We start from the raw sequence: 16322 nt of genomic DNA on the forward strand, positions 1-16322 counted from the left end.
CAGGTCCCCCCCCACTGCAGCCGCGCTCGAGTGTTGCGGAGCTGCGGCGGCGGGAGGAGACCCCGGGCGGCAATCGAAGAAGTGGCGGTGATGCGGGCACAAGGAGCGGGCTCGGAGAAATGCCCCAAACAGCAACAAGGAGCACACTGGTGCAAACAAGGTACACATTTTTACAACTTCACTTTCTAAGACAAGGGCATTGAGACAAGGGTGAGGTGGCCAACAGTGGCTCTCCCCGCCTTGAGTGCAGACATAAAGATAGTACTTGAAAATGCCCTTTGTGAATTTCCAAAGTTGGAAACTTCGATGTTTGGTCTAAGTTAAAATCAAACATCTAAGTTTACCTTTGCACATCGGACCCTCAACTGGTAACTGCTGGACACAACCCATGGAAGCCCCAACTAGACAAACTGCTCACTGCATCATCACCGTCTCATACTGTGCCTTGACTATCTTTATGTCCTCACTCATGGTGGATCGCTGCCCAAAGTGCAGACATAAAGATAGTACTTGAAAATGCCTGTTGTGAAAGCCCAAAGCCGTAAACGTAGACGTTTGGCCTAAGTTTAAAACAAACGTCTACGTTTACCTTTGCGAATCAGGCCCAGGGTTTCTCTGCTAAATTCTGAGACATACCCTGTTCATTAAAGCAATAGGTGTTCTGTCAAGTTGATCTAAATGTTTCCACAGACAAAGAGTCAAATCCAAATATCAAATCTTGACAAAAGGTGATGTGCACAATCAGGAGCAGCTGGTAACTTAAATTGAAAAAAAGAATCATTTACCTGTGCTGCATCCTCTGTGTTCTTGCAGTAGATGGCTCTGACAGGCTTCAGTGGAAGCAGAAAATTCCCTGAACAATCCAGACGCTGCTCTTATGCTGCATGAGAGCAGTGGCTGGATTGGATGGAGCATTCTGGCTGGACGCTCCTTTAGGTCCTGTAGGCCTGTGCTTGGTCTTGGTGGAGACATGCAAAGTGCGCATGTCACTTTGGCCAGCTCAAGACAGCCGGCCAAACTGACTTGCGCACTTTTGCAGTGTCAGACCAGCAATTTCACTAGTCCTCCGAACAGTAGAGGACCCACCCCACTTTCATCCCGGATCCTGGGCAGGCTGACGGCTGTGGAGCTCTTTGTGAATAATAAAATAGCAATGAAATTATTTTAATTGCAATTTTATTGTTCAGATTGGTTTAGCGTGGCTGGCAGCGGGCGGGGGTGGGGCGATACTTCCTCACCATCATGAAGAAACCACTGCTGTGCACAATGCAAAAATGAATGCTAATTGTTTTCTCTTTAAATAATATATATGCAAATTAATGCCATGCTAAGGAGTTGTATGCAAATTCATTTGACAAATATTGTGGTAATCCTAAATGCATTAATAATATATCAGCGGGTGACTACTGTTAAGCCTCGTTTCTAAATCTCCTTCTCTTGCGTTTTTCACCCATAGGTTACTCTCCTGTCCTTCAGTGTGGAATCGGAGCACACCTTTCTTGATTACATCAAAGGCGGGTACGTGGTTTTCCGGACCTCTGCAACAAACCTCTTTCAAGATTCCTCTTTTTTTAACTTTCTTTATTCTGAAAACATCGCCAATGTCTTCACTAACACCCGTGAGCTGAGTCTTTCTATTATCCAGGAAAGATAATGGGGCATATTACCAAGGGCATTATCGCCCCATTAGCGGGACTTTTTCCTGCTACTGCGGCGATAATTTTATCGCCCTATTACCAAGCTGTCGCTAACACCAGTTAGCGACAGCTTGTAGGCGATAGCGGGCATTCAGGGGTCCACTTTGCATGTCAGCGATAATTATCGCTAATGACATGCAAATTGGGCGTGCCAAAAGGTTAGCGACTGAAAACAGTCGCTAACATCTCTAACTCCTATTAACAACTTTTGGAAATATTCACGCTAAGCGCGAATATCTCCAAAAGCTAACGCCTGCTAAAAGCAGTTCTTAGCCATGTTATCCAATGGAAGGTGGATAACATGGCTAAGAGCATTGTCACGATAATGCATGAATATTGCTGATTTTTCAGCGATATTCATGCATTTCGCAGGATTTTTGCTGCTTTTGAGATAAACCTTTATAATATCAAGTTATCTCAGCGGTAAAAATCCTCGGTGCTCGGCGATATTTTTTTCCCGCTAACCAAGCAATAGCGAATATTATCGCTATTGCTTGGTAATATGCCCTTCTAGGACCTTGAAGGCAGATCGCCAGTTTTCATGTGCAAAATCAGGGCTTTAAGTGGGATGAAAAAAACTGGAGTGGTCCTCTAAGGGGGGCGTGCCCTAAGAAGCATAACTAATAATCCTTTACTGGAGGTGTGGTCTATACAATTAATAGAGTGGCTTTAAACATCTAAATTAAAACCCTGTGCTTTCCATAACATACCACCTGACTCGTATTTAAGTTTTGGTCTTTGAACTTTCTCTTAATGCATCAAGACACATCACACAGTAATGTGCAAGCACTTAAAACAAGTTAATATTTTGGCTTTCCCAATGTCTGTTAGCAGTATCAGATTAATGAGTAACAACAATGAATTTGTTGTAAATAATTAGAATTTAACAGGATTCAATTCTGAAAGTATGAGACTGTGAATTAAATATTACTAAGGTCTGTGGAAGAAGTAGAAGTCTTTGGAGTGTTACAATCACCCTTGTTCTTCACTTCACAGCACTTTCCCCAGTAACCTCTGTGTTAGACACTTGCCCCTTTTCGCCCAACATCTTATTGTTATCCTCTATTTGCAAATCTCGTACCTCGCCTCTTTCCTCTTCAGTACCCTCTTTTCACTCACTCCATCACATACATCCTTGTATCTCCCTCACTTCATCACCACAACACCCAACACACTCAATCACCTGTAAGTACTGCATTTATTTTCTCTCTTTCATCCTGTCAATATTTCAACAGCTGTGCACCTCCTTATACTGTTTAGCACAGAATCATAAATTACAGTTGGAACACATGACCATTGATCTGGGTCATTCACAGAAAGGTGACAGATTGCATGTGTGTTTATTCTGAACACTTTTAGGATCCACTGACAAGCACAGTGAGAAACTCACACTGATTCAGCCTCAATTCCAGAGCTCTAAATTGTGCCTCTTTATATATATACACCCACAACCAGAAATCACACAGACACCTGGTGTCCCAGTTCACAGAAAGCGCTATACAAGCGTAATATACTGCAATAAAGCATACAGAAATATAACATCTAGGTGTGAGCGGGAAATCCGTTACGCTCTCGGATTTTGCGGATTTTTGGGAAATCCGCAATCCGCGAATTTTGCGGATTTCCCGCAAAATCCGCAAAAAAAAATCCGCGAACGTAACGGGTTCAAAAGTTGAACCCCCACTCATGCAACTATTTTACAATGGCGCCAGCAAGCTGCCAGCGCCGTTGTAAAATAGTTACAAAGTTAGCTTGCACAGGAACCACTAGATAAAACGAAGCAGGTGCTGCTTTATTTTATCTAAGTGCTTCCTGTGCAAGCTAACTTTGTAACTATTTTACAACGGCGCTGGCAGCTTGCTGGCGCCATTGTAAAATAGTTGCATGGCTGGGCACAGGTCTGCAGCTCACTCAAGGGACCCCTGCGCCCTTCGGGGCGATTGCATAGTAACACACACATGGTCGCTCGAACTAGTTGATGCTCAAATTCAGTGACTCATTCATTAGCCCAAAAACAATCGTGAGCGTCGTCGAGGCTGGACAGGTGTGCCTTCTTCCCAAATCTACCGTGGAAAATCAGCTGTGATGCTGGATAGGCTTTGCATCCTTGACTTTCACGAGCGCAATACCCGTGCTGTTCCTGTGACCAGGAGCTTCTTTCTCTTCATCTGCTGAACTGATCTTTCTCTGACCTTTTATTCACACAAGGGGCACATTATGCTCGCACGGGTTTCTGCAAGTTCGCACGCGTTTTGTACAATTTCGCAATTTGCGAAATTGTACAAAACCCTCGCGAACTTGCAGAAACCCGTGCGAACATAAAAAAAAAAAATCCGCGCGGATTCGCGGATTTTGCGGATTTTCGCAATCCGCAAATTCGCAAATCCGCAAATTCGCAGATTGCCAATCCGCAAAATCCGCTCATGCCTAATAACATCCTGAAAAAAGAAGCAGTCTAAAGGAATTCAAGATCAAGTAAAAGTGTAATGTAAACAGAAACTACATTGCTGACAAGTATTTCCGTTTTTACAGTCGTTGTTCAGAAAATGGTCACAGTTTTTGCCTTTAAAAATAAGGAAATTAATCTAAGGCCCTATAGAGAGACATTTCAATGTTGGTGTTTAATTACTACCAAGTCTGAGATCCAAGGGACTCACCCAACTTAAATCCCCATGTAAAGGTGTATGTAATAATGTTTATATAGCACATAACATAAACGCAAAAGTTGCAAGTGCTCATATAATTGGTCTCACTATTACTCAACTTAAGGTTAGTTAAGTTATAGGCCTCAGAAGGATATAAGGCTGAGTTAGCTCTCCCAGGAATTGATCTGGTAAACTCCATGTTTCTAGGAAACCGCTTAGTACACAATAGTAACTCATGAACGTCAGGTAAGAAGTCATGATGTTTCAGCCCTCTCTAGCATTAACCAAGCTGCCGATCTGATGGACTCAGCAAGCAATCTGGGGAAGTCTCTACATGCACAACCTAGATACAATGGAAGTATTGGGGCAGAGACCAGGACCGTGAAGTTTAAAGAAGGGTGACATTGGAAAAGGTGTTTTGTGCAGAGATTCACAAATGTTTTGAATGCACTTGGAACACTCTCAGAGCATAACCCCAAGGGTGCAATGGGAAAGGCACAAGTAGTGCACAGTTACAGGGAATGGGCTATAGCCTTCATTCTGTGTGGTTACCATATAGCAATATGCAAACTCACCCAAAGGCTTGAATATGTGCATGCACACATGGAAACATAACATACTTACACAAAGGGTAACTGATGGACTTGGCCCTCTCTGCAGGGTCATTCTCAAACGTTTTGTCTCCACACTCCTATTTTCGGAACCTGTTTTTGTTGGCTTTTAGGACTATGCGCACTTTTGCACTGATGATCAGTACTAAAGTGCTTAAGCTCCCTCCTTTAAGTGTGGTGAAAATGGCTTATACCTCAATTGTACTATTAATTTACTTGTAAGTCCCTAGTAAAGTAGTACTACATGTACCTAGGGCCTGTAAATTAAATGCTACTAGTGGGCCTGCAGCACTGATTGTGCCACCAACTTAAGTAGCCTTTTAAACGTGTCTCAGGCCTGCCACTGCAGCACAACCTCGATGTGCAGTTTTAAAGTGCCACTTCGACTGGCTTAATAAACCTTTTATATATCATCAAAGAAGAGGGGGACTGGTGGCGCATATAGATCCAACAGACAAGCCCCTAATAAATATCAAATAGTATTAACCAGGTATGCAGTACCTTTTGGGAGAGTGAAATCAAGAGAATATCGGACTGGTCGGTCTCACCAAAGAGTGGGATGGGAGTCTGCTCCTTTTGGAACTGGGGCCTCACACACCTGAAAAGCATTGGGCTTGCTCCTCGTTGGGCCGTTGCTGCAATGCCCGACGAGCACCCTAAAAGGGGCTCTTTTTCTGAGATCTGTTATTTGAAAGCCGTAATGTGAAGTGCGGGTGTAGGGCCATGAGCAATGTGCGTAGGGTAGTTTAAAATAGACTGAGGAGTACTCTCAAGTCGTTTTTTATAGATGAGCCTGCTTGTCTAATTAAAAAGAAAAGTAGCAAACCACTGACATAATATTCTCTGGTTGCTTCTACAAAAAAGGTCTCAGGTCGGCCAAACATTCATGCGCACTTTGCATGTTCTCCACCCAGGCTGTATTGCAGCCTGGGAGGCGAACATGCCCAGACTTCCACTGCCTGTCTGGGTGCCGAACCATGGCACTCAGACCAATCACAACACTGCATTGCATAGTTGTGATTCACTATGGGGAGCCAGGGTGTGCTTCCTGTACCAGCTGCATTGAGGGATTACGGAGGAGAAATGAAGCGAGGAAGCGGTAAGAAGGTAATTTTTTTTTGTTAGACCCGCTTCCCCCATCCGCCCCCTGACACCCGGCCCCGCCTCCCCGATCCATGCCACTCCTCCAAATTCAAATGCCTTCATGTTTTCAAATTTTCAACTGTACATTTTGCTTCTTTATTTATAGACACTTTCTTAATCTGTTAATATTATTTAATTTTCTAAGCATTCACGGACCCTGCTGATTAAGCTTTGCGGACCCACCTGGGTCCCCAGACCACATGTTAACATCCACTGATCTAGACAAGGACTGAGTGCTGCTCTCCGGCTGCTCAAACGATTTCCTGTCATGAGAGACAAAGGCAGTTTTGGAAGTAAAGACGCATAAAAAGTGGTTCGACGCCTCGTATGGGTAGTAAGCGCTATATACATGCAATTACAATTACAATACTGGCCTCTTCCTGGTCTGTATTCCCTTAGGTTGCACTCAGGGTCAGGCCATGTGGCCAGTACTGTTTGCAGAGCCCTAGGACTATCATAAGACATTTTTTTTTTTCACAACAAGTTTATTGATAAAGATGAGCATATGAATTAGAGTGGCATCCCACATTCAGGACGATACCACCAGGCATTTTAGTTACAATCACAATATAAATCTGCGCGTTGAAGCAAGGAACCAATGGAATCAAGGATACAAGGAAACAGTAATCCCACCTTCATCTTTTCAATTATCTACCCACCCAACTCCCAGAACCCTCCCTGGAACCCGCCCTAACCCCATGCATGTGTGTGTGAACCGTGTTGATGGAAGCTCTCGGTGTGTCTAGCACGTGTGTGGGAATGGGTTTCGCCGGATCATACAGGGCTACAGGTCCTCTTCTTGTTCCGCCGGGGGGTCCAGCGTCAAACCTCTGTAGTCTGCCCACCTCTTCCATATTTTAAAATGTTTACGAGGGCATCCTCGCGCCTCAAAGATTGGCCTCTCCAGACCCATACAGAAGTCCATACCAGCCTTCCATGCAGTCAGGGGGGGGGGCCTCACATCCTTCCATGCTCGGGCCATGTCTCTTTTGGCTACCACCAGCCCCAGGAGGAGTAGGTGTCGCTTATAGATATTACCACCAACCCCTTCCATGATGTGCAATAGACCCAGGCGGTGAGTACGGGGAAGGGTCCAGCCCAGCACCTCCGACAGACAGCCCCATACACCCCTCCAGAAGCCAACCAGTTTGGAGCACGACCACACTGTGTGGAGCAACGTACCCACCTCTGCCCCACATCGCAGACACTCCGGGGACCCAATCAGGCCCGCCTTCCACAGCCGCTCTCGGGTATAGTAGGCCCTGTGTAGAATTTTGAACTGTATGAGGCGAAACCGTATCGCTATAGCCGCACCCTTCGGGGATTCTAAAGCCTCTCGCCAATCATCCTCATCTAATGGTCCGATATCGGCCTCCCAGTTCGCCTTCTGCGGAAGAAGGTTGGATGAGCAGTGGGTGACCATAGTCTGGTAAATGCGTGATACTTTCTTGTCCCCAAGGTCACCCATGAAGACCTTTGCTTCGATTGGGCTGAATTCAGGGAGTGAGTCAAGGTTGGTGATGCTGGGCGTCAGTGCATGCCGGAATTGTAAATATCGAAAAAATTGAGATTGGTGCATATCGAAGTCGGTACGAAGGGCCTGAAAGGACTTGAGAGTCGTCCCGGACATCACATGGCCGAGCTGCGAGATGCCTATTGAGTCCCAGCCATCAAAGCCTGATAACTTAGATAGTTCCGGTAGCAAACCGTTGCGCCATAGCGGCGTTTCCGCGGTCAGTCTGCCCCACCAGCCCATGCGACGCAGGGCCTGTCGCCATATTGCAAAGACAAGTTTAGTGACCCTCGGCAGCGGTCGACGTAGTCGGGATGAGTATAGGATGGTGTGGAGCGAGTTATCGCCCATCAACGCACGTTCTAGGGCATAGGCTGGATCCCCACTGTCACCATACCACCATTCATTTAGAACAAGGAGATGAGCGGCTTGGTAGTATGACTGTATATCCGAGGTGGCTAAGCCCCCACAGTATGTGGACAAAAAACAAGTGCGCAGCGCTACCCTGGCAGCACCTCCCGCCCAAAGGAAGCGACCCAGCACTGAGTTAACCTGCCGAAACCATTGGGGTGGGATAGGATACGGATGGTTCTGTAGTTGGTAGAGTAGGCGCGGTAGTGCAACCATCTTAAAAATAGCAGACCGGCCAAAGATTGATAGGGGCATTCGAGACCAAGTTTTGACATCTGTCTGGACCCGCTCCCAGACGGGCAGTAGATTACGTTCCCAGGCAGTATCCGCCGAGTTTGAGAGAAACACCCCGAGGTATTTCAGACCAGCTGTGGCCACTTGCAATTCCGAGGCCCAAGGATCCATCACCGTGACCCCCGGTAGCACCCATAGGGTGGACTTACGTAAATTCAGATATAGACCTGACACCTCCCCAAACAGTTGCATGACCTCCAGGACACGTGGGCCGGAGCGCTGCAAATCGGTAAGGAAGAAGAGGACATCGTCCGCGTATAGCGCAATTTTATCTGACAGGGTGGCATTCCACTCGAAGCCCCGTATCAGCGCATCACTGCGGACTCTGGCAGCCAGGGGTTCCATGGCTAAGGCAAAAAGATAGGGGGAAAGAGGGCATCTCTGCTTAGTCCCCCGGCCAATGCGGAATGTCTCCGACACCGCTCCAGCGACTCGCACCGAGGCCGTGATGTCCGTATAGAGTAGTTTGATATAGGACCGGAAGATTGGGCCTAGGTTGAGCCACGACAGTAGTGTAAATATGTACGACCAGCTGACCGAGTCGAAGGCCTTGTTGATATCGGCCAATAATAACGCCGCCTGGTCCCCCAAGGCTCCAACAGCGTCTATCGCCGCCTGCGCCCGACGGATATTATGTCGCGTCGCCCTATGGGGCATGAAGCCTGCCTGATCCGAGTGGACCAGGTCTGTGATATACGGAGCCAGACGGTTTGCTAGGGCCTTGGCCAATATTTTGGCCTCGATATTGATGAGGGAAATGGGTCTATACGAGTCATGGCTACCTGGGGGTCTACCAGGTTTCTGAAATACCACTATTTCAGCATGGCGCCAGTCGGGGGGCAATGCGCCCCGTGTTCGCGCCACCTCAAGAACTCGGCGATAGTGTGGCCCCAGCTGTACGTGAATTTTTTTTAAAAATTCACACGGGTAGCCATTAGGGCCAGGAGCCTTACCATCATTGAGTTGCCCCAGAGCGTCTCCCAGCTCTTCCGCTGTGAGGGGTGCGTCTAAGGCCTTCTTGGTCTCGTCTGACACTTGTATGGGCGGCAGTTCTGCGAAAAACCGGGCTAGGTCGCCCTCAGGCAATTGGTCACATGAGGCGTATTGGGCTTCGAAGTACGTGGCGAAGCTCGCAGCCAACTCGTCAGGGTCAGTCAGGACCTCCCCATTATTGTCTGTGAGTCCCGGCAACATGAGGGGTTGAAAGTTGTGTTGGCATAATCTATGGAGCATTGAGCACGACTTGTCCCCCCATTGATACACCCTACTTCTTGTGGCCAGCCACGCCTGTTTGGCTTCATCCATCAATAGGGACGCGTACGATTGCTGTGCCTGTAGAAGCAGCCTTAATCCGATCTCATCGCCACCCTCGCGGTGTTCCTGTTCTAGGGTCACCACTCACTCAGCCGCTACCGCAGTCTGTTCCCGGCGCCGCCTACGGGCCTCCGAGCACCATGCGATATCCACCCCCCGTATGGTAGGTTTCATAGCCTCCCACACCACTTCTACGTCAGCCCCCTCTATCAAGTTCTCCCGCCAGTAGTGATCTATGGTTTCTCGCAAATGTTTAGTATAGGCTGGCTGTAGTAGGTGCCACGAGGACATCCTCCACCTGAACGGCTGCCGTTTTCGCAGGAGGTCCACGTTAACTGAGACGGGGGAGTGGTCGGATAGGCCTCTCGGCAAGATGTCTGCGCTCTTCACCCTACTCAGGCATTCACGAGGTAGGAACACATAATCTAAGCGCGAGAATGACCCATGTACCGCCGAGACATAGGTATACTCACGGGTCGCAGGGTGCATATGTCGCCAAGCATCCACCCAACCCAGCCCCTCACTCATTGCATGCAGTCTGGTGGGTGGAGAGGAAAGGGGAGGGGTTTCGGTCATCTCCTGACGCCTCCGGCGATCCACACACACATCCATTACGTCATTCCAATCTCCCCCAATTACTGCCATCGACCCGGATATGCCTTCCCACACAGAAAACAGTCTCTCAGCAGGGCCCACTGCAGGGGGGGGGGGGGCGTACACACTCCCAAACACCACCGGTTCCGTGCCCACCATGCCTTTAACAAACAGGTAGCGACCCTGGGGATCCACCCATTGCTTCTCATGGACGTATGCTATCCTGCGGTGTATCAATATGGACACTCCCCTGGATCCCCTGGAAAACCCCGCATGGAAAACCTGCTGATAACCAAACCTCTGCAGGCCCAGCGCCTTTGTGCCCATCATGTGAGTTTCTTGAAGCAATAACACATCTGCCGCTTCCTTTTTCCCCCATCGTAACACTGCCCCACGTTTGATTTTGTCTAGTAACCCCCTGACATTCCACGTAATCACCCGCATAGAGTCTTTGGGAAGTCGATGAGTCGATTCAGCCATAGTCCATTGGAGTCCACCATACGAGCCCCCCATTCCAGCGCCACCCACCGCCTGTCATACGAATCATCATTACGACACACACATGCATTGTACTATCTACCCCAGAGAACACCACCAACCCCCCAACCCCACAATCCCCAACATTTCCCAACCCCAACTCAGCAGCCACAACCCTGACCGCCCATCCCCTGCCTCCCCCCACCCTATACCTCAATGAACTATGAAGTACCTGTCGCGGTGTGGGTAGTCCCGAGACCAAAACAGAGGGCTCAGGCCCACCCACACCAATGGATCCCAACATCCCAAAGAGGAACAGTGAACTCACCCTCCCTCCCTCAGTGTCCCTCTCACGAACGGGAGAGTGGCAGCCACCATTATGTAGTCCCCGAACCCCACCCCACAACCCAATCCATGCTCAGTAGACATTAGCAGTATTGTCCCAAGGCCGCGATACAGCCGGTGATACAGTGGGTCTCAGGCGACCCGGTGCACCCATCCAGGATTCGCAGCAGTAATAGCAGAAGAGGGAGCCGAGGCCCCGGAAACTTCAGTGATCTGTGCCAGATTGTTCGGAGTCCTCGGTCCTACCAGTGCCTTGCGTGCCATCGGCCGAGGCTGCGCGCTTGCGTGATTTGGAGCGGTTGTTTTGTCCGTGCCTAGACGTCCGGTCTCGTTGCGGCCGAGGCGAGCCCTCAGGGGAGCCCGGATTGAGCCCTGGTTGAGGATTCGATCTGACCTGCACCGTTTCATCTGTCCATCTGAAAAGGTCCTCCGGTGTATCAAAGAACAGTGTCCGTGATTGGAAGATTACTCTCAGGCGCGCCGGGTACAGCAGGGAATATTGTAGCTTAAGGCCTCTCAACTTTGCCTTGGCTGCCATGAAAGAGTGGCGCTGCTGCTGGACGAGTTTGGTGTAGTCAGGGAAGACCAAGATCTTTTGATTTTCACAGAGGAGGGTTTCCTTATTTCTAGCTTCCCTCAGTATGGCGTCCCTGTCGTGGTAGTTCAACAGCCGTGCGATTACCGCCCTAGGTCGCTCGCCCTCAGGAGGTTTCTGCGTCAGGGCGCGGTGTGCTCTTTCAATAACGAAGCAGGCAGACAGCGTCCCAGGGGGCATCCATGATTCTAGCCACTGTGTAAGGAATTGTTCCATGCTACCCTTCCCACAGCGCTCTGGAAATCCAAGGAAGCGGAGGTTGTTGCGGCGCGCCCGCCCCTCTGCATCCTCCACACGGAGCGCCGTAATCCGCTGCGCAGTTTCCATCGCCGCCATCCTCTTTTTAAGGTTGCTCACGTCGTCCTCCACCACCGACACCCTGGATTCTGCTTCCGTGATCCGCGCCACGGCGTTCCTCAGGTCCTGGCGCAGTAGGGTCACATCTGCGCCAACAGCCCCTATCTTGGCATTCAGCATGTCCCTTGACTGGGTTATGGCCGCCATAAGGGCCGCATTGTCCGGCCCCCCTCCAGGCGGGCCACCCCCTGATGGCCCAGGGCCCCCACTAGGCCCGGTGAATTTGTCTATTGTCACTTGCTTAGTGGAGCTGCTATCCCCCAGCCACCGATGGCCAGGGCCCACAGTGACCCGTATCACTCCTCCAGACAGTGCGTGGGTCCCCTGCGTCGCGCGCCACCGCGCCGATGTCCCTTCTGGTCTGTGGGCCCGGGGGGGGGGGGGTGAAGGGGGGGGGGCCCCACTACTCACTGTTGCCGCCAGTCGGCTGAATATTTGCCTCGGCACGCCTACCGCCGATCAGGATCTCCAGGGCGTCGGACACCGGGCTGCGAAAATCGAGGTCCCGGCTGCACCCGGGCCACCAGGCCGCCTCTGCCGCTCCGGTCCGCCCGCTGCGTCCACACTTCTTGCAGGCCTAGCCAGGCCCCGGGAGGATAGTTGCCAGCAGTCGTCCAATGTCCACAGTGACCTCCCCGGGCACAGCGTCTCTCAACAGCCCTCACAGCACGATGTAAAGGGGGGGGGGGCCACACTCACAGGTAGATGGGTCCCACTGCGGGCACTCCCGTCTCGGCTCGGGCACGGGCCGCCCCCGTCCGGTCCACTGCGGTCCGCGAGAGTGGAGGATGTAGCGCCCGCCGGCAGCAGAGCACCGCCGCCAGCCACAGTGGAGGGTGCTGCGCCTGTCAGCGGCGGAGGGAGCCGCGCCCCCGGAAGGTGGAGGGTGCCGCAGACAGTGGCAGCAGAGGGTCCGAAAACCAGCGTGGATGACCTCGGGCGGGGGTCGCCAAACTCGAGGCCCCGGCTCCGGCAAGGCCAGGTAGGCCGCAGCTCCTCCGAGGCCCCCCACCGGCCCGGGCCCCCACCGCTGGCAAGGTGAGGATAGGTAGGGCACTCCGCAACGGACCGCTGACAGCAGGCAGCCCCGGAACTCGGCCAGGGAGTGGTAGCGCCGGCTCCGGGTCAAGTCCTCCGGGTCGGGCATGCCAAAACTGAGGCCCCGGCTTGTCCGGCGGGCACTAGGCCGCCCGCTGCACTCACTCGCCTCACAGCCGCAGATGGTCTCGGCGCGTTGTCTCTGGCACCGGACGGTTCCCAGCGTCGTCCGCCACGATCACCCTGGACGGGGTACACTCTCCGGGTTCAGGGGCCAGGATAATTCAAGGATAATCGTCGGGCCGGCGGGAGCTCTTAGGAAGCCACGTCCGCCATGATCGCCCGCTAAGCCACGCCCCATCATAAGACATTTTAATGTGCAGTTAGTACCACTTAGGATAGTGTAGCTTAATTCTCCCGAATGAATGGAGTGAAAACCGTGCAGCGAGATAAATTCCTAATACACATAGTGCCAATATCGGCAATACTCCTCATCCCCCCATACAGCAATATCCTGGAGAAATAAACAGACAAGACACCTTCTTTGTGGAGAAAAGTGCTGCAGGTTTATTTGCATTACAAATATGCCAACATGGTGAGTTATCTTACGGGTGATCCCAGGGTATGCAGCCACTCGCCGTATTTGTACCTCGCCCCCGCCCACTCCTGCCCGGAAGTGACGCAGGCATGCGGAGCCCTAGGGGGTCGCAAACACTGGGCGGCTGCCTCATGTGCCATCATGTGGCACTAAGGGGGGCCGCCCTCTTAGGAGGGTCCCCTTCGTGGACCCGGGGCAGCCTGCAGAGTTCCTTGACGCTCGGTGAAACAGCCCATGGCTGCCAAACATCTGCCTAATCAGGGAATACATGGCACGCTTCGACATCCTGAACCCAGGAAGCGTCAATATCGAAAGTATAAATTACAAAAATATGAAACAAACTTTTCTTTCAGATGCAAAAAGCGTTGAAACTCTGCATGACAATACGGGCAGGCTCTTTTGTAATCAAAGAAAAACTTGCAATAGAAAAATCCCTCTGATGGATGGGGGTGTATAAAACAAGCCTTTCCACATACAATAGATACGACCTGGTCCAACCCTTTCTCCAAATCCCAGGCATGGGTTGGGTAGTGAGAGAGCACACCCAGTGTGAACAAGACAGCATATTAAAGCAAGAGGGGTAAATCTGGGGTGCAGAGATATCTCGGCTGGAGAAAGTGGGCAACAGACCAGCCCCGAGGAAAAAGAAAGCCCCACTATGGGGCGGGGAGATGGACAGAAACAGAGGGGCACTGGAGGAGAATGGGAGAGGTGGAAGAAATAACATGGCAGAAGGAGGGAAGAGGGCGCAGCAGAGGGGACAGAGGGCAAAGCAGAAGGAGAAGAGTGGGCATCAGATAGGGCAGACAGGACAACAGGGAGTGTAGGGCTAGGCAGAGGATCTGAGGCACAAGAGTGGGCGAGCAGAGTGGAGTCACAGAGCACAGATGAGCGTGTCAAGACCACGGTAGAGGCAACAGAAAAGCACAGCGGAAGGGTGACAGAGCAAATGTAATGGAGACAAACACTCTTTACCACTACCCTTTAACAGGAATTATTAGATTGTGGTGGTTTCCTGTCTGCTTGTGGCACTCTGGCGCTGAATTAAGCAAGTGCCCTATACTGCTGGCACCTTGCCTAACCAGATGATTTAGGAGACCAACCACTTCCAGATGCCATCACCAGATCGCCAAGGGCAGCCCAGGGAAGAGAAAGCACTTTACCACCTACGAGGCATTCGGTCCAGTGATACATACCAATGTTGTCCAGGGAGTGGGTCACCTGAATCATGGCATTGAGTGGGGCCAACAGCCAGGAAGAGCAATACAACCGATCAGGAATGAGGAACAGCACAGCCAGGCTGCAGGGACCCCAAACTCCGCGCACACCAGGAGGAGCGGGATGAAGCTGAGTTTCGTGCAGCATTGGCTGAACCGGTCGTGACCCTTCCATGAGGTGCTACTTCGGCCTTATCCCTGCTGCGGCTTCCAGAGGTGAGTAGGGGTTCTATCATGGACATTGCCACCTCCAGGAACAGCTCCTTGGTACTGTGCTTCTGCCTGCAGGGGGTCGTTCCCTGGGAATTGTGAAAGGGCGGTGGTGCCAGCAAGCACTCTCCATGAGCTGTGTGAAAGGGGCAATAAGATTGGTTGTGCCAGTTGCTGCTCTCTGTGGGATTGGATGAGATCGCAGATGGGTTGGGGGAGCCATTATGTCTCTGAGGTGTGGGGGGGGGGCGCAACTGGTTGGTTTTCCCCAATGGTGCTCTCCAGTTGGACTCCAGTGAGCATCAGGGAGCTGGCACACAGTAGATTGTGATCGAGGCACTTTTTGTTTTTCCCAATGCTTGTGAACGCGGGTGTAGAGAATTATAAATGTTTCCTTGCAGCTCAATAGACAGATTTTTCCTTTTCCCGTCATGACATTGGTATTTGGTTTCTCCCACGTCCCACAAGAACAGCTCACCAACAGAACAGGTGTGACAGGAGAAAAAATGAAAGGAGAAACCACACGACTCTCCCATTACAAAAATGTGTGGGTGACACAACTATGAAAAAAATTGTCTCTTTAAAACAAGCAAGAAATTCAAAAACAAAAAACACCTGCGGAAAAATATAACGGGCCTATCTACCAGGCAAAATTATCCCGGTCTAGGCTGTTTTGTTCTTTAGGCTAGTTAATATCGAATAGATTTGAAGATTTGTCAGCAGTTTGCGGCCAGACCATGTAGTAAAAGTTGTACCTTACCCTAGGCCTCGTCTTCCAGCCTATACTTCTTCATTTAGACGACTAAAGGAGCAAGTTTTTTCCCCTGCTTTAAAATGTGTTGCGGAGTGGTTGTGCTGCTATAACCTGGATGTTTCTTAAAGAATTTACGATTTGAACAAGTTGTACAATGCTCAGTGAGGTTGATCTCCAGATCAGATAAATAAAGACAGATTCAATTCCACATAATTGACACCACTACCCATTCTATTGATAGCTCATTATACTTTGTGATAGCCAGGTCATCTTGTAAAATAGTTCACCTTTGCTGCAATTTAATTTCTGCACACTTTTGTACTGTTCCTACCACATTATTCAATCAGATCAACCTAATTCAATTTAGTTTATTCAAATATTTATTTAATCAATTTGAAGAAAAAAAAATAGATTTTGAGAATACTGCCACATTTCCATTAAGTCTCACAATTTATGCATTGCCCTATGCACTGAGGGAATACATGAGAGCACCTCCCTGTCCATAGAAA

The 16322-nt window shown here is 50.2% G+C and overlaps 1 protein-coding gene across 2 annotated transcripts in view; it reads left to right on the plus strand.

The window, feature by feature from the left end:
• The window catches only part of LOC147665960 (copine-5), a 1339740-nt gene that overhangs the window by 1187494 nt on the left and 135924 nt on the right, over positions 1–16322 (plus strand). For both annotated transcript variants that reach the window (XM_086949376.1, XM_086949377.1), the window contains one exon: positions 1457–1518. In XM_086949376.1, the coding sequence (XP_086805502.1) occupies positions 1457–1518 (62 nt within the window). The remainder of the gene's footprint in view (positions 1–1456; positions 1519–16322) is intronic.

Source organism: Lissotriton vulgaris, unplaced genomic scaffold (assembly GCF_964263255.1).
Source record: "Lissotriton vulgaris unplaced genomic scaffold, aLisVul1.2 SCAFFOLD_285, whole genome shotgun sequence".
Lineage (NCBI taxonomy): Eukaryota > Metazoa > Chordata > Amphibia > Caudata > Salamandridae > Lissotriton > Lissotriton vulgaris.